Genomic DNA, 17,637 nt, shown 5'->3' on the forward strand with positions numbered 1-17,637 from the left:
GGTGAAGAGTCACCTTTCCCCTCGGGACCGGAGGAGGACGCACGCACCCCTGGCGAGGAGGTACCATCTCGTTTTCTTGACTTACGTCGTCTTGTAGCACCTAGCCGTCGAGGGTCGCTAGTGCACATGAGCGGATGGATGCATCGCCCCTGCGTCCTAACGTTTGCGATTTCCCGTCGCGGTTCTTGACTCCCCTTTTGTAATCCAAGCTAACTAAGTCATTCTGTGCTTTCGGTCTCGCCAGGGCACAGTACACTTGTGTTAGTTCTCCACGCTCCCCTACGGAGAGCGGTGTCTGTGTCTCCATTCTTTGCTTGCACTGCTTTTCCCTGGTAGGTTAGTCCAAGTCACTGCATGTAGATAGCTCCCCGTGTCAGTTCGGTGAGGGTTCAGAGGTCTCCCGCTTCGCCTTGTCGTTTTGGCCCTCCTCGGTTTCGATGAGTGGACTGGTGCCTCAGTTTACTGAGTCTTGCCAGTGGGGTCTTCCCATTCCGTTCCCACCCAAGTGTGTTCCCGGTGTTCCGTGTGACTTCCCGTGCCGTTTCCCACCTCGTCCTTTGGCTCAAGCTGCCCCTCCTCGAGTCCCTCAGCCTGCCCCCTCTGCGCTCGGCCTGCCTTTGAAGACACGGTGCGGTCTTCCCAGCGTTCCCCGAGCCGAGCCCTGCCCCAGACTCTTCTGTCCTTTGTGCCCTGCCTGTCCGTTCGCGTCGGCTGTCGATAGGCTGCTGAATGGCGCTTTGCCGTGCTGATGGGTGTTCCCGTGTCCCTGCGTCTGGTAACAACACGGAGCAGAATGTCTCTTTCGTGTGTCTTCCCAGCTGTTGCCTGGGTGATGCCTGTGATTTGACACAGGCAGTGACTGGTTGCTGCCTCACCGAACTGACAGACTGAATGGCCAAGTGCAGGAGTCGGATGGTTTCTCAAGGTGGGTTGTGGGGTTCCTTTGCTTTGTTTTTACAGGAAGGGGTGCCCGAGCCCAAAGCAGAACGGGACGGCACCCGTGCTGAGACACTCGTCGCTGACGAAGGCGCTGCAGCCGAGACAACCGAAGACGAGACCCTGCCGTCTGTGCTTGCGGCAGAGCAACCTGATGAGTCCGGTAGGTTGGTGAACATCCACGGAGGTTGACTGTTCTCCTGTGTGTGCTTAAAGGCTACTGTGGGGCGGGGAAGGGTGTAGCTGATGGGTAGATGGGTGGCATGCTTCGGATGCAGGAGTTCCTGGGTCCCATGGCCAGGACCTCCTTTGAAAGGAAGAAGCCAAATGGCAATCTAAGATACCTCAAGGCTGTAGGTCCACATACCCCATGCAGTACTCCCGTTTTGTTTTCCTTCTGCCCACTGTCTCCACACATACCCCCAACACAAGCAGGCCTTCCCTCAAGAAACTGCCTCAGTCCTCTGAAACGCTCTTGGGCCACGTCAGTTTACGGAAAGCTTCTTGGGTGGAGTTAGGCTTCACGTGTTTGTGTGTGTGTGTGTGCAGGTCAAAGTGGTCAGTGTTGTCTCTGAATAATCTGTGTGACTGCACCCTCTAGGTGAAGAGTCACCTTTCCCCTCGGGACCGGAGGAGGACGCACGCACCCCTGGCGAGGAGGTACCATCTCGTTTTCTTGACTTACGTCGTCTTGTAGCACCTAGCCGTCGAGGGTCGCTAGTGCACATGAGCGGATGGATGCATCGCCCCGCGTCCTAACGTTTGCGATTTCCCGTCGCGGTTCTTGACTCCCCTTTTGTAATCCAAGCTAACTAAGTCATTCTGTGCTTTCGGTCTCGCCAGGGCACAGTACACTTGTGTTAGTTCTCCACGCTCCCCTACGGAGAGCGGTGTCTGTGTCTCCATTCTTTGCTTGCACTGCTTTTCCCTGGTAGGTTAGTCCAAGTCACTGCATGTAGATAGCTCCCCGTGTCAGTTCGGTGAGGGTTCAGAGGTCTCCCGCTTCGCCTTGTCGTTTTGGCCCTCCTCGGTTTCGATGAGTGGACTGGTGCCTCAGTTTACTGAGTCTTGCCAGTGGGGTCTTCCCATTCCGTTCCCACCCAAGTGTGTTCCCGGTGTTCCGTGTGACTTCCCGTGCCGTTTCCCACCTCGTCCTTTGGCTCAAGCTGCCCCTCCTCGAGTCCCTCAGCCTGCCCCCTCTGCGCTCGGCCTGCCTTTGAAGACACGGTGCGGTCTTCCCAGCGTTCCCCGAGCCGAGCCCTGCCCCAGACTCTTCTGTCCTTTGTGCCCTGCCTGTCCGTTCGCGTCGGCTGTCGATAGGCTGCTGAATGGCGCTTTGCCGTGCTGATGGGTGTTCCCGTGTCCCTGCGTCTGGTAACAACACGGAGCAGAATGTCTCTTTCGTGTGTCTTCCCAGCTGTTGCCTGGGTGATGCCTGTGATTTGACACAGGCAGTGACTGGTTGCTGCCTCACCGAACTGACAGACTGAATGGCCAAGTGCAGGAGTCGGATGGTTTCTCAAGGTGGGTTGTGGGGTTCCTTTGCTTTGTTTTTACAGGAAGGGGTGCCCGAGCCCAAAGCAGAACGGGACGGCACCCGTGCTGAGACACTCGTCGCTGACGAAGGCGCTGCAGCCGAGACAACCGAAGACGAGACCCTGCCGTCTGTGCTTGCGGCAGAGCAACCTGATGAGTCCGGTAGGTTGGTGAACATCCACGGAGGTTGACTGTTCTCCTGTGTGTGCTTAAAGGCTACTGTGGGGCGGGGAAGGGTGTAGCTGATGGGTAGATGGGTGGCATGCTTCGGATGCAGGAGTTCCTGGGTCCCATGGCCAGGACCTCCTTTCAAAGGAAGAAGCCAAATGGCAATCTAAGATACCTCAAGGCTGTAGGTCCACATACCCCATGCAGTACTCCCGTTTTGTTTTCCTTCTGCCCACTGTCTCCACACATACCCCCAACACAAGCAGGCCTTCCCTCAAGAAACTGCCTCAGTCCTCTGAAACGCTCTTGGGCCACGTCAGTTTACGGAAAGCTTCTTGGGTGGAGTTAGGCTTCACGTGTTTGTGTGTGTGTGTGTGCAGGTCAAAGTGGTCAGTGTTGTCTCTGAATAATCTGTGTGACTGCACCCTCTAGGTGAAGAGTCACCTTTCCCCTCGGGACCGGAGGAGGACGCACGCACCCCTGGCGAGGAGGTACCATCTCGTTTTCTTGACTTACGTCGTCTTGTAGCACCTAGCCGTCGAGGGTCGCTAGTGCACATGAGCGGATGGATGCATCGCCCCTGCGTCCTAACGTTTGCGATTTCCCGTCGCGGTTCTTGACTCCCCTTTTGTAATCCAAGCTAACTAAGTCATTCTGTGCTTTCGGTCTCGCCAGGGCACAGTACACTTGTGTTAGTTCTCCACGCTCCCCTACGGAGAGCGGTGTCTGTGTCTCCATTCTTTGCTTGCACTGCTTTTCCCTGGTAGGTTAGTCCAAGTCACTGCATGTAGATAGCTCCCCGTGTCAGTTCGGTGAGGGTTCAGAGGTCTCCCGCTTCGCCTTGTCGTTTTGGCCCTCCTCGGTTTCGATGAGTGGACTGGTGCCTCAGTTTACTGAGTCTTGCCAGTGGGGTCTTCCCATTCCGTTCCCACCCAAGTGTGTTCCCGGTGTTCCGTGTGACTTCCCGTGCCGTTTCCCACCTCGTCCTTTGGCTCAAGCTGCCCCTCCTCGAGTCCCTCAGCCTGCCCCCTCTGCGCTCGGCCTGCCTTTGAAGACACGGTGCGGTCTTCCCAGCGTTCCCCGAGCCGAGCCCTGCCCCAGACTCTTCTGTCCTTTGTGCCCTGCCTGTCCGTTCGCGTCGGCTGTCGATAGGCTGCTGAATGGCCCTTTGCCGTGCTGATGGGTGTTCCCGTGTCCCTGCGTCTGGTAACAACACAGAGCAGAATGTCTCTTTCGTGTGTCTTCCCAGCTGTTGCCTGGGTGATGCCTGTGATTTGACACAGGCAGTGACTGGTTGCTGCCTCACCGAACTGACAGACTGAATGGCCAAGTGCAGGAGTCGGATGGTTTCTCAAGGTGGGTTGTGGGGTTCCTTTGCTTTGTTTTTACAGGAAGGGGTGCCCGAGCCCAAAGCAGAACGGGACGGCACCCGTGCTGAGACACTCGTCGCTGACGAAGGCGCTGCAGCCGAGACAACCGAAGACGAGACCCTGCCGTCTGTGCTTGCGGCAGAGCAACCTGATGAGTCCGGTAGGTTGGTGAACATCCACGGAGGTTGACTGTTCTCCTGTGTGTGCTTAAAGGCTACTGTGGGGCGGGGAAGGGTGTAGCTGATGGGTAGATGGGTGGCATGCTTCGGATGCAGGAGTTCCTGGGTCCCATGGCCAGGACCTCCTTTCAAAGGAAGAAGCCAAATGGCAATCTAAGATACCTCAAGGCTGTAGGTCCACATACCCCATGCAGTACTCCCGTTTTGTTTTCCTTCTGCCCACTGTCTCCACACATACCCCCAACACAAGCAGGCCTTCCCTCAAGAAACTGCCTCAGTCCTCTGAAACGCTCTTGGGCCACGTCAGTTTACGGAAAGCTTCTTGGGTGGAGTTAGGCTTCACGTGTTTGTGTGTGTGTGTGTGCAGGTCAAAGTGGTCAGTGTTGTCTCTGAATAATCTGTGTGACTGCACCCTCTAGGTGAAGAGTCACCTTTCCCCTCGGGACCGGAGGAGGACGCACGCACCCCTGGCGAGGAGGTACCATCTCGTTTTCTTGACTTACGTCGTCTTGTAGCACCTAGCCGTCGAGGGTCGCTAGTGCACATGAGCGGATGGATGCATCGCCCCTGCGTCCTAACGTTTGCGATTTCCCGTCGCGGTTCTTGACTCCCCTTTTGTAATCCAAGCTAACTAAGTCATTCTGTGCTTTCGGTCTCGCCAGGGCACAGTACACTTGTGTTAGTTCTCCACGCTCCCCTACGGAGAGCGGTGTCTGTGTCTCCATTCTTTGCTTGCACTGCTTTTCCCTGGTAGGTTAGTCCAAGTCACTGCATGTAGATAGCTCCCCGTGTCAGTTCGGTGAGGGTTCAGAGGTCTCCCGCTTCGCCTTGTCGTTTTGGCCCTCCTCGGTTTCGATGAGTGGACTGGTGCCTCAGTTTACTGAGTCTTGCCAGTGGGGTCTTCCCATTCCGTTCCCACCCAAGTGTGTTCCCGGTGTTCCGTGTGACTTCCCGTGCCGTTTCCCACCTCGTCCTTTGGCTCAAGCTGCCCCTCCTCGAGTCCCTCAGCCTGCCCCCTCTGCGCTCGGCCTGCCTTTGAAGACACGGTGCGGTCTTCCCAGCGTTCCCCGAGCCGAGCCCTGCCCCAGACTCTTCTGTCCTTTGTGCCCTGCCTGTCCGTTCGCGTCGGCTGTCGATAGGCTGCTGAATGGCGCTTTGCCGTGCTGATGGGTGTTCCCGTGTCCCTGCGTCTGGTAACAACACGGAGCAGAATGTCTCTTTCGTGTGTCTTCCCAGCTGTTGCCTGGGTGATGCCTGTGATTTGACACAGGCAGTGACTGGTTGCTGCCTCACCGAACTGACAGACTGAATGGCCAAGTGCAGGAGTCGGATGGTTTCTCAAGGTGGGTTGTGGGGTTCCTTTGCTTTGTTTTTACAGGAAGGGGTGCCCGAGCCCAAAGCAGAACGGGACGGCACCCGTGCTGAGACACTCGTCGCTGACGAAGGCGCTGCAGCCGAGACAACCGAAGACGAGACCCTGCCGTCTGTGCTTGCGGCAGAGCAACCTGATGAGTCCGGTAGGTTGGTGAACATCCACGGAGGTTGACTGTTCTCCTGTGTGTGCTTAAAGGCTACTGTGGGGCGGGGAAGGGTGTAGCTGATGGGTAGATGGGTGGCATGCTTCGGATGCAGGAGTTCCTGGGTCCCATGGCCAGGACCTCCTTTCAAAGGAAGAAGCCAAATGGCAATCTAAGATACCTCAAGGCTGTAGGTCCACATACCCCATGCAGTACTCCCGTTTTGTTTTCCTTCTGCCCACTGTCTCCACACATACCCCCAACACAAGCAGGCCTTCCCTCAAGAAACTGCCTCAGTCCTCTGAAACGCTCTTGGGCCACGTCAGTTTACGGAAAGCTTCTTGGGTGGAGTTAGGCTTCACGTGTTTGTGTGTGTGTGTGTGTGCAGGTCAAAGTGGTCAGTGTTGTCTCTGAATAATCTGTGTGACTGCACCCTCTAGGTGAAGAGTCACCTTTCCCCTCGGGACCGGAGGAGGACGCACGCACCCCTGGCGAGGAGGTACCATCTCGTTTTCTTGACTTACGTCGTCTTGTAGCACCTAGCCGTCGAGGGTCGCTAGTGCACATGAGCGGATGGATGCATCGCCCCTGCGTCCTAACGTTTGCGATTTCCCGTCGCGGTTCTTGACTCCCCTTTTGTAATCCAAGCTAACTAAGTCATTCTGTGCTTTCGGTCTCGCCAGGGCACAGTACACTTGTGTTAGTTCTCCACGCTCCCCTACGGAGAGCGGTGTCAGTGTCTCCATTCTTTGCTTGCACTGCTTTTCCCTGGTAGGTTAGTCCAAGTCACTGCATGTAGATAGCTCCCCGTGTCAGTTCGGTGAGGGTTCAGAGGTCTCCCGCTTCGCCTTGTCGTTTTGGCCCTCCTCGGTTTCGATGAGTGGACTGGTGCCTCAGTTTACTGAGTCTTGCCAGTGGGGTCTTCCCATTCCGTTCCCACCCAAGTGTGTTCCCGGTGTTCCGTGTGACTTCCCGTGCCGTTTCCCACCTCGTCCTTTGGCTCAAGCTGCCCCTCCTCGAGTCCCTCAGCCTGCCCCCTCTGCGCTCGGCCTGCCTTTGAAGACACGGTGCGGTCTTCCCAGCGTTCCCCGAGCCGAGCCCTGCCCCAGACTCTTCTGTCCTTTGTGCCCTGCCTGTCCGTTCGCGTCGGCTGTCGATAGGCTGCTGAATGGCGCTTTGCCGTGCTGATGGGTGTTCCCGTGTCCCTGCGTCTGGTAACAACACGGAGCAGAATGTCTCTTTCGTGTGTCTTCCCAGCTGTTGCCTGGGTGATGCCTGTGATTTGACACAGGCAGTGACTGGTTGCTGCCTCACCGAACTGACAGACTGAATGGCCAAGTGCAGGAGTCGGATGGTTTCTCAAGGTGGGTTGTGGGGTTCCTTTGCTTTGTTTTTACAGGAAGGGGTGCCCGAGCCCAAAGCAGAACGGGACGGCACCCGTGCTGAGACACTCGTCGCTGACGAAGGCGCTGCAGCCGAGACAACCGAAGACGAGACCCTGCCGTCTGTGCTTGCGGCAGAGCAACCTGATGAGTCCGGTAGGTTGGTGAACATCCACGGAGGTTGACTGTTCTCCTGTGTGTGCTTAAAGGCTACTGTGGGGCGGGGAAGGGTGTAGCTGATGGGTAGATGGGTGGCATGCTTCGGATGCAGGAGTTCCTGGGTCCCATGGCCAGGACCTCCTTTCAAAGGAAGAAGCCAAATGGCAATCTAAGATGCCTCAAGGCTGTAGGTCCACATACCCCATGCAGTACTCCCGTTTTGTTTTCCTTCTGCCCACTGTCTCCACACATACCCCCAACACAAGCAGGCCTTCCCTCAAGAAACTGCCTCAGTCCTCTGAAACGCTCTTGGGCCACGTCAGTTTACGGAAAGCTTCTTGGGTGGAGTTAGGCTTCACGTGTTTGTGTGTGTGTGTGTGCAGGTCAAAGTGGTCAGTGTTGTCTCTGAATAATCTGTGTGACTGCACCCTCTAGGTGAAGAGTCACCTTTCCCCTCGGGACCGGAGGAGGACGCACGCACCCCTGGCGAGGAGGTACCATCTCGTTTTCTTGACTTACGTCGTCTTGTAGCACCTAGCCGTCGAGGGTCGCTAGTGCACATGAGCGGATGGATGCATCGCCCCTGCGTCCTAACGTTTGCGATTTCCCGTCGCGGTTCTTGACTCCCCTTTTGTAATCCAAGCTAACTAAGTCATTCTGTGCTTTCGGTCTCGCCAGGGCACAGTACACTTGTGTTAGTTCTCCACGCTCCCCTACGGAGAGCGGTGTCTGTGTCTCCATTCTTTGCTTGCACTGCTTTTCCCTGGTAGGTTAGTCCAAGTCACTGCATGTAGATAGCTCCCCGTGTCAGTTCGGTGAGGGTTCAGAGGTCTCCCGCTTCGCCTTGTCGTTTTGGCCCTCCTCGGTTTCGATGAGTGGACTGGTGCCTCAGTTTACTGAGTCTTGCCAGTGGGGTCTTCCCATTCCGTTCCCACCCAAGTGTGTTCCCGGTGTTCCGTGTGACTTCCCGTGCCATTTCCCACCTCGTCCTTTGGCTCAAGCTGCCCCTCCTCGAGTCCCTCAGCCTGCCCCCTCTGCGCTCGGCCTGCCTTTGAAGACACGGTGCGGTCTTCCCAGCGTTCCCCGAGCCGAGCCCTGCCCCAGACTCTTCTGTCCTTTGTGCCCTGCCTGTCCGTTCGCGTCGGCTGTCGATAGGCTGCTGAATGGCCCTTTGCCGTGCTGATGGGTGTTCCCGTGTCCCTGCGTCTGGTAACAACACGGAGCAGAATGTCTCTTTCGTGTGTCTTCCCAGCTGTTGCCTGGGTGATGCCTGTGATTTGACACAGGCAGTGACTGGTTGCTGCCTCACCGAACTGACAGACTGAATGGCCAAGTGCAGGAGTCGGATGGTTTCTCAAGGTGGGTTGTGGGGTTCCTTTGCTTTGTTTTTACAGGAAGGGGTGCCCGAGCCCAAAGCAGAACGGGACGGCACCCGTGCTGAGACACTCGTCGCTGACGAAGGCGCTGCAGCCGAGACAACCGAAGACGAGACCCTGCCGTCTGTGCTTGCGGCAGAGCAACCTGATGAGTCCGGTAGGTTGGTGAACATCCACGGAGGTTGACTGTTCTCCTGTGTGTGCTTAAAGGCTACTGTGGGGCGGGGAAGGGTGTAGCTGATGGGTAGATGGGTGGCATGCTTCGGATGCAGGAGTTCCTGGGTCCCATGGCCAGGACCTCCTTTCAAAGGAAGAAGCCAAATGGCAATCTAAGATACCTCAAGGCTGTAGGTCCACATACCCCATGCAGTACTCCCGTTTTGTTTTCCTTCTGCCCACTGTCTCCACACATACCCCCAACACAAGCAGGCCTTCCCTCAAGAAACTGCCTCAGTCCTCTGAAACGCTCTTGGGCCACGTCAGTTTACGGAAAGCTTCTTGGGTGGAGTTAGGCTTCACGTGTTTGTGTGTGTGTGTGTGCAGGTCAAAGTGGTCAGTGTTGTCTCTGAATAATCTGTGTGACTGCACCCTCTAGGTGAAGAGTCACCTTTCCCCTCGGGACCGGAGGAGGACGCACGCACCCCTGGCGAGGAGGTACCATCTCGTTTTCTTGACTTACGTCGTCTTGTAGCACCTAGCCGTCGAGGGTCGCTAGTGCACATGAGCGGATGGATGCATCGCCCCTGCGTCCTAACGTTTGCGATTTCCCGTCGCGGTTCTTGACTCCCCTTTTGTAATCCAAGCTAACTAAGTCATTCTGTGCTTTCGGTCTCGCCAGGGCACAGTACACTTGTGTTAGTTCTCCACGCTCCCCTACGGAGAGCGGTGTCTGTGTCTCCATTCTTTGCTTGCACTGCTTTTCCCTGGTAGGTTAGTCCAAGTCACTGCATGTAGATAGCTCCCCGTGTCAGTTCGGTGAGGGTTCAGAGGTCTCCCGCTTCGCCTTGTCGTTTTGGCCCTCCTCGGTTTCGATGAGTGGACTGGTGCCTCAGTTTACTGAGTCTTGCCAGTGGGGTCTTCCCATTCCGTTCCCACCCAAGTGTGTTCCCGGTGTTCCGTGTGACTTCCCGTGCCGTTTCCCACCTCGTCCTTTGGCTCAAGCTGCCCCTCCTCGAGTCCCTCAGCCTGCCCCCTCTGCGCTCGGCCTGCCTTTGAAGACACGGTGCGGTCTTCCCAGCGTTCCCCGAGCCGAGCCCTGCCCCAGACTCTTCTGTCCTTTGTGCCCTGCCTGTCCGTTCGCGTCGGCTGTCGATAGGCTGCTGAATGGCCCTTTGCCGTGCTGATGGGTGTTCCCGTGTCCCTGCGTCTGGTAACAACACAGAGCAGAATGTCTCTTTCGTGTGTCTTCCCAGCTGTTGCCTGGGTGATGCCTGTGATTTGACACAGGCAGTGACTGGTTGCTGCCTCACCGAACTGACAGACTGAATGGCCAAGTGCAGGAGTCGGATGGTTTCTCAAGGTGGGTTGTGGGGTTCCTTTGCTTTGTTTTTACAGGAAGGGGTGCCCGAGCCCAAAGCAGAACGGGACGGCACCCGTGCTGAGACACTCGTCGCTGACGAAGGCGCTGCAGCCGAGACAACCGAAGACGAGACCCTGCCGTCTGTGCTTGCGGCAGAGCAACCTGATGAGTCCGGTAGGTTGGTGAACATCCACGGAGGTTGACTGTTCTCCTGTGTGTGCTTAAAGGCTACTGTGGGGCGGGGAAGGGTGTAGCTGATGGGTAGATGGGTGGCATGCTTCGGATGCAGGAGTTCCTGGGTCCCATGGCCAGGACCTCCTTTCAAAGGAAGAAGCCAAATGGCAATCTAAGATACCTCAAGGCTGTAGGTCCACATACCCCATGCAGTACTCCCGTTTTGTTTTCCTTCTGCCCACTGTCTCCACACATACCCCCAACACAAGCAGGCCTTCCCTCAAGAAACTGCCTCAGTCCTCTGAAACGCTCTTGGGCCACGTCAGTTTACGGAAAGCTTCTTGGGTGGAGTTAGGCTTCACGTGTTTGTGTGTGTGTGTGTGTGCAGGTCAAAGTGGTCAGTGTTGTCTCTGAATAATCTGTGTGACTGCACCCTCTAGGTGAAGAGTCACCTTTCCCCTCGGGACCGGAGGAGGACGCACGCACCCCTGGCGAGGAGGTACCATCTCGTTTTCTTGACTTACGTCGTCTTGTAGCACCTAGCCGTCGAGGGTCGCTAGTGCACATGAGCGGATGGATGCATCGCCCCTGCGTCCTAACGTTTGCGATTTCCCGTCGCGGTTCTTGACTCCCCTTTTGTAATCCAAGCTAACTAAGTCATTCTGTGCTTTCGGTCTCGCCAGGGCACAGTACACTTGTGTTAGTTCTCCACGCTCCCCTACGGAGAGCGGTGTCTGTGTCTCCATTCTTTGCTTGCACTGCTTTTCCCTGGTAGGTTAGTCCAAGTCACTGCATGTAGATAGCTCCCCGTGTCAGTTCGGTGAGGGTTCAGAGGTCTCCCGCTTCGCCTTGTCGTTTTGGCCCTCCTCGGTTTCGATGAGTGGACTGGTGCCTCAGTTTACTGAGTCTTGCCAGTGGGGTCTTCCCATTCCGTTCCCACCCAAGTGTGTTCCCGGTGTTCCGTGTGACTTCCCGTGCCGTTTCCCACCTCGTCCTTTGGCTCAAGCTGCCCCTCCTCGAGTCCCTCAGCCTGCCCCCTCTGCGCTCGGCCTGCCTTTGAAGACACGGTGCGGTCTTCCCAGCGTTCCCCGAGCCGAGCCCTGCCCCAGACTCTTCTGTCCTTTGTGCCCTGCCTGTCCGTTCGCGTCGGCTGTCGATAGGCTGCTGAATGGCCCTTTGCCGTGCTGATGGGTGTTCCCGTGTCCCTGCGTCTGGTAACAACACAGAGCAGAATGTCTCTTTCGTGTGTCTTCCCAGCTGTTGCCTGGGTGATGCCTGTGATTTGACACAGGCAGTGACTGGTTGCTGCCTCACCGAACTGACAGACTGAATGGCCAAGTGCAGGAGTCGGATGGTTTCTCAAGGTGGGTTGTGGGGTTCCTTTGCTTTGTTTTTACAGGAAGGGGTGCCCGAGCCCAAAGCAGAACGGGACGGCACCCGTGCTGAGACACTCGTCGCTGACGAAGGCGCTGCAGCCGAGACAACCGAAGACGAGACCCTGCCGTCTGTGCTTGCGGCAGAGCAACCTGATGAGTCCGGTAGGTTGGTGAACATCCACGGAGGTTGACTGTTCTCCTGTGTGTGCTTAAAGGCTACTGTGGGGCGGGGAAGGGTGTAGCTGATGGGTAGATGGGTGGCATGCTTCGGATGCAGGAGTTCCTGGGTCCCATGGCCAGGACCTCCTTTCAAAGGAAGAAGCCAAATGGCAATCTAAGATACCTCAAGGCTGTAGGTCCACATACCCCATGCAGTACTCCCGTTTTGTTTTCCTTCTGCCCACTGTCTCCACACATACCCCCAACACAAGCAGGCCTTCCCTCAAGAAACTGCCTCAGTCCTCTGAAACGCTCTTGGGCCACGTCAGTTTACGGAAAGCTTCTTGGGTGGAGTTAGGCTTCACGTGTTTGTGTGTGTGTGTGTGCAGGTCAAAGTGGTCAGTGTTGTCTCTGAATAATCTGTGTGACTGCACCCTCTAGGTGAAGAGTCACCTTTCCCCTCGGGACCGGAGGAGGACGCACGCACCCCTGGCGAGGAGGTACCATCTCGTTTTCTTGACTTACGTCGTCTTGTAGCACCTAGCCGTCGAGGGTCGCTAGTGCACATGAGCGGATGGATGCATCGCCCCTGCGTCCTAACGTTTGCGATTTCCCGTCGCGGTTCTTGACTCCCCTTTTGTAATCCAAGCTAACTAAGTCATTCTGTGCTTTCGGTCTCGCCAGGGCACAGTACACTTGTGTTAGTTCTCCACGCTCCCCTACGGAGAGCGGTGTCTGTGTCTCCATTCTTTGCTTGCACTGCTTTTCCCTGGTAGGTTAGTCCAAGTCACTGCATGTAGATAGCTCCCCGTGTCAGTTCGGTGAGGGTTCAGAGGTCTCCCGCTTCGCCTTGTCGTTTTGGCCCTCCTCGGTTTCGATGAGTGGACTGGTGCCTCAGTTTACTGAGTCTTGCCAGTGGGGTCTTCCCATTCCGTTCCCACCCAAGTGTGTTCCCGGTGTTCCGTGTGACTTCCCGTGCCATTTCCCACCTCGTCCTTTGGCTCAAGCTGCCCCTCCTCGAGTCCCTCAGCCTGCCCCCTCTGCGCTCGGCCTGCCTTTGAAGACACGGTGCGGTCTTCCCAGCGTTCCCCGAGCCGAGCCCTGCCCCAGACTCTTCTGTCCTTTGTGCCCTGCCTGTCCGTTCGCGTCGGCTGTCGATAGGCTGCTGAATGGCCCTTTGCCGTGCTGATGGGTGTTCCCGTGTCCCTGCGTCTGGTAACAACACGGAGCAGAATGTCTCTTTCGTGTGTCTTCCCAGCTGTTGCCTGGGTGATGCCTGTGATTTGACACAGGCAGTGACTGGTTGCTGCCTCACCGAACTGACAGACTGAATGGCCAAGTGCAGGAGTCGGATGGTTTCTCAAGGTGGGTTGTGGGGTTCCTTTGCTTTGTTTTTACAGGAAGGGGTGCCCGAGCCCAAAGCAGAACGGGACGGCACCCGTGCTGAGACACTCGTCGCTGACGAAGGCGCTGCAGCCGAGACAACCGAAGACGAGACCCTGCCGTCTGTGCTTGCGGCAGAGCAACCTGATGAGTCCGGTAGGTTGGTGAACATCCACGGAGGTTGACTGTTCTCCTGTGTGTGCTTAAAGGCTACTGTGGGGCGGGGAAGGGTGTAGCTGATGGGTAGATGGGTGGCATGCTTCGGATGCAGGAGTTCCTGGGTCCCATGGCCAGGACCTCCTTTCAAAGGAAGAAGCCAAATGGCAATCTAAGATACCTCAAGGCTGTAGGTCCACATACCCCATGCAGTACTCCCGTTTTGTTTTCCTTCTGCCCACTGTCTCCACACATACCCCCAACACAAGCAGGCCTTCCCTCAAGAAACTGCCTCAGTCCTCTGAAACGCTCTTGGGCCACGTCAGTTTACGGAAAGCTTCTTGGGTGGAGTTAGGCTTCACGTGTTTGTGTGTGTGTGTGTGCAGGTCAAAGTGGTCAGTGTTGTCTCTGAATAATCTGTGTGACTGCACCCTCTAGGTGAAGAGTCACCTTTCCCCTCGGGACCGGAGGAGGACGCACGCACCCCTGGCGAGGAGGTACCATCTCGTTTTCTTGACTTACGTCGTCTTGTAGCACCTAGCCGTCGAGGGTCGCTAGTGCACATGAGCGGATGGATGCATCGCCCCTGCGTCCTAACGTTTGCGATTTCCCGTCGCGGTTCTTGACTCCCCTTTTGTAATCCAAGCTAACTAAGTCATTCTGTGCTTTCGGTCTCGCCAGGGCACAGTACACTTGTGTTAGTTCTCCACGCTCCCCTACGGAGAGCGGTGTCTGTGTCTCCATTCTTTGCTTGCACTGCTTTTCCCTGGTAGGTTAGTCCAAGTCACTGCATGTAGATAGCTCCCCGTGTCAGTTCGGTGAGGGTTCAGAGGTCTCCCGCTTCGCCTTGTCGTTTTGGCCCTCCTCGGTTTCGATGAGTGGACTGGTGCCTCAGTTTACTGAGTCTTGCCAGTGGGGTCTTCCCATTCCGTTCCCACCCAAGTGTGTTCCCGGTGTTCCGTGTGACTTCCCGTGCCGTTTCCCACCTCGTCCTTTGGCTCAAGCTGCCCCTCCTCGAGTCCCTCAGCCTGCCCCCTCTGCGCTCGGCCTGCCTTTGAAGACACGGTGCGGTCTTCCCAGCGTTCCCCGAGCCGAGCCCTGCCCCAGACTCTTCTGTCCTTTGTGCCCTGCCTGTCCGTTCGCGTCGGCTGTCGATAGGCTGCTGAATGGCCCTTTGCCGTGCTGATGGGTGTTCCCGTGTCCCTGCGTCTGGTAACAACACGGAGCAGAATGTCTCTTTCGTGTGTCTTCCCAGCTGTTGCCTGGGTGATGCCTGTGATTTGACACAGGCAGTGACTGGTTGCTGCCTCACCGAACTGACAGACTGAATGGCCAAGTGCAGGAGTCGGATGGTTTCTCAAGGTGGGTTGTGGGGTTCCTTTGCTTTGTTTTTACAGGAAGGGGTGCCCGAGCCCAAAGCAGAACGGGACGGCACCCGTGCTGAGACACTCGTCGCTGACGAAGGCGCTGCAGCCGAGACAACCGAAGACGAGACCCTGCCGTCTGTGCTTGCGGCAGAGCAACCTGATGAGTCCGGTAGGTTGGTGAACATCCACGGAGGTTGACTGTTCTCCTGTGTGTGCTTAAAGGCTACTGTGGGGCGGGGAAGGGTGTAGCTGATGGGTAGATGGGTGGCATGCTTCGGATGCAGGAGTTCCTGGGTCCCATGGCCAGGACCTCCTTTCAAAGGAAGAAGCCAAATGGCAATCTAAGATACCTCAAGGCTGTAGGTCCACATACCCCATGCAGTACTCCCGTTTTGTTTTCCTTCTGCCCACTGTCTCCACACATACCCCCAACACAAGCAGGCCTTCCCTCAAGAAACTGCCTCAGTCCTCTGAAACGCTCTTGGGCCACGTCAGTTTACGGAAAGCTTCTTGGGTGGAGTTAGGCTTCACGTGTTTGTGTGTGTGTGTGTGCAGGTCAAAGTGGTCAGTGTTGTCTCTGAATAATCTGTGTGACTGCACCCTCTAGGTGAAGAGTCACCTTTCCCCTCGGGACCGGAGGAGGACGCACGCACCCCTGGCGAGGAGGTACCATCTCGTTTTCTTGACTTACGTCGTCTTGTAGCACCTAGCCGTCGAGGGTCGCTAGTGCACATGAGCGGATGGATGCATCGCCCCTGCGTCCTAACGTTTGCGATTTCCCGTCGCGGTTCTTGACTCCCCTTTTGTAATCCAAGCTAACTAAGTCATTCTGTGCTTTCGGTCTCGCCAGGGCACAGTACACTTGTGTTAGTTCTCCACGCTCCCCTACGGAGAGCGGTGTCTGTGTCTCCATTCTTTGCTTGCACTGCTTTTCCCTGGTAGGTTAGTCCAAGTCACTGCATGTAGATAGCTCCCCGTGTCAGTTCGGTGAGGGTTCAGAGGTCTCCCGCTTCGCCTTGTCGTTTTGGCCCTCCTCGGTTTCGATGAGTGGACTGGTGCCTCAGTTTACTGAGTCTTGCCAGTGGGGTCTTCCCATTCCGTTCCCACCCAAGTGTGTTCCCGGTGTTCCGTGTGACTTCCCGTGCCGTTTCCCACCTCGTCCTTTGGCTCAAGCTGCCCCTCCTCGAGTCCCTCAGCCTGCCCCCTCTGCGCTCGGCCTGCCTTTGAAGACACGGTGCGGTCTTCCCAGCGTTCCCCGAGCCGAGCCCTGCCCCAGACTCTTCTGTCCTTTGTGCCCTGCCTGTCCGTTCGCGTCGGCTGTCGATAGGCTGCTGAATGGCCCTTTGCCGTGCTGATGGGTGTTCCCGTGTCCCTGCGTCTGGTAACAACACGGAGCAGAATGTCTCTTTCGTGTGTCTTCCCAGCTGTTGCCTGGGTGATGCCTGTGATTTGACACAGGCAGTGACTGGTTGCTGCCTCACCGAACTGACAGACTGAATGGCCAAGTGCAGGAGTCGGATGGTTTCTCAAGGTGGGTTGTGGGGTTCCTTTGCTTTGTTTTTACAGGAAGGGGTGCCCGAGCCCAAAGCAGAACGGGACGGCACCCGTGCTGAGACACTCGTCGCTGACGAAGGCGCTGCAGCCGAGACAACCGAAGACGAGACCCTGCCGTCTGTGCTTGCGGCAGAGCAACCTGATGAGTCCGGTAGGTTGGTGAACATCCACGGAGGTTGACTGTTCTCCTGTGTGTGCTTAAAGGCTACTGTGGGGCGGGGAAGGGTGTAGCTGATGGGTAGATGGGTGGCATGCTTCGGATGCAGGAGTTCCTGGGTCCCATGGCCAGGACCTCCTTTCAAAGGAAGAAGCCAAATGGCAATCTAAGATACCTCAAGGCTGTAGGTCCACATACCCCATGCAGTACTCCCGTTTTGTTTTCCTTCTGCCCACTGTCTCCACACATACCCCCAACACAAGCAGGCCTTCCCTCAAGAAACTGCCTCAGTCCTCTGAAACGCTCTTGGGCCACGTCAGTTTACGGAAAGCTTCTTGGGTGGAGTTAGGCTTCACGTGTTTGTGTGTGTGTGTGTGCAGGTCAAAGTGGTCAGTGTTGTCTCTGAATAATCTGTGTGACTGCACCCTCTAGGTGAAGAGTCACCTTTCCCCTCGGGACCGGAGGAGGACGCACGCACCCCTGGCGAGGAGGTACCATCTCGTTTTCTTGACTTACGTCGTCTTGTAGCACCTAGCCGTCGAGGGTCGCTAGTGCACATGAGCGGATGGATGCATCGCCCCTGCGTCCTAACGTTTGCGATTTCCCGTCGCGGTTCTTGACTCCCCTTTTGTAATCCAAGCTAACTAAGTCATTCTGTGCTTTCGGTCTCGCCAGGGCACAGTACACTTGTGTTAGTTCTCCACGCTCCCCTACGGAGAGCGGTGTCTGTGTCTCCATTCTTTGCTTGCACTGCTTTTCCCTGGTAGGTTAGTCCAAGTCACTGCATGTAGATAGCTCCCCGTGTCAGTTCGGTGAGGGTTCAGAGGTCTCCCGCTTCGCCTTGTCGTTTTGGCCCTCCTCGGTTTCGATGAGTGGACTGGTGCCTCAGTTTACTGAGTCTTGCCAGTGGGGTCTTCCCATTCCGTTCCCACCCAAGTGTGTTCCCGGTGTTCCGTGTGACTTCCCGTGCCGTTTCCCACCTCGTCCTTTGGCTCAAGCTGCCCCTCCTCGAGTCCCTCAGCCTGCCCCCTCTGCGCTCGGCCTGCCTTTGAAGACACGGTGCGGTCTTCCCAGCGTTCCCCGAGCCGAGCCCTGCCCCAGACTCTTCTGTCCTTTGTGCCCTGCCTGTCCGTTCGCGTCGGCTGTCGATAGGCTGCTGAATGGCCCTT

The 17,637-nt window shown here is 56.6% G+C and overlaps 1 protein-coding gene across 1 annotated transcript in view; it reads left to right on the forward strand.

Moving 5' to 3' along the window:
• The window catches only part of LOC140687509 (uncharacterized), a 92,579-nt gene that overhangs the window by 43,832 nt on the left and 31,110 nt on the right, over positions 1 to 17,637 (forward strand). The window contains exons 46-68 of the mRNA XM_072944640.1: positions 2 to 60; positions 961 to 1,099; positions 1,538 to 1,596; positions 2,496 to 2,634; positions 3,073 to 3,131; positions 4,032 to 4,170; positions 4,609 to 4,667; positions 5,568 to 5,706; positions 6,147 to 6,205; positions 7,106 to 7,244; positions 7,683 to 7,741; positions 8,642 to 8,780; positions 9,219 to 9,277; positions 10,178 to 10,316; positions 10,757 to 10,815; positions 11,716 to 11,854; positions 12,293 to 12,351; positions 13,252 to 13,390; positions 13,829 to 13,887; positions 14,788 to 14,926; positions 15,365 to 15,423; positions 16,324 to 16,462; positions 16,901 to 16,959. Of these exons, the coding sequence (XP_072800741.1) occupies positions 2 to 60; positions 961 to 1,099; positions 1,538 to 1,596; positions 2,496 to 2,634; positions 3,073 to 3,131; positions 4,032 to 4,170; positions 4,609 to 4,667; positions 5,568 to 5,706; positions 6,147 to 6,205; positions 7,106 to 7,244; positions 7,683 to 7,741; positions 8,642 to 8,780; positions 9,219 to 9,277; positions 10,178 to 10,316; positions 10,757 to 10,815; positions 11,716 to 11,854; positions 12,293 to 12,351; positions 13,252 to 13,390; positions 13,829 to 13,887; positions 14,788 to 14,926; positions 15,365 to 15,423; positions 16,324 to 16,462; positions 16,901 to 16,959 (2,237 nt within the window). The remainder of the gene's footprint in view (position 1; positions 61 to 960; positions 1,100 to 1,537; positions 1,597 to 2,495; positions 2,635 to 3,072; positions 3,132 to 4,031; positions 4,171 to 4,608; positions 4,668 to 5,567; positions 5,707 to 6,146; positions 6,206 to 7,105; positions 7,245 to 7,682; positions 7,742 to 8,641; positions 8,781 to 9,218; positions 9,278 to 10,177; positions 10,317 to 10,756; positions 10,816 to 11,715; positions 11,855 to 12,292; positions 12,352 to 13,251; positions 13,391 to 13,828; positions 13,888 to 14,787; positions 14,927 to 15,364; positions 15,424 to 16,323; positions 16,463 to 16,900; positions 16,960 to 17,637) is intronic.

This window comes from Vicugna pacos, chromosome 19 (genome assembly GCF_048564905.1).
Source record: "Vicugna pacos chromosome 19, VicPac4, whole genome shotgun sequence".
Taxonomy (NCBI): domain Eukaryota; kingdom Metazoa; phylum Chordata; class Mammalia; order Artiodactyla; family Camelidae; genus Vicugna; species Vicugna pacos.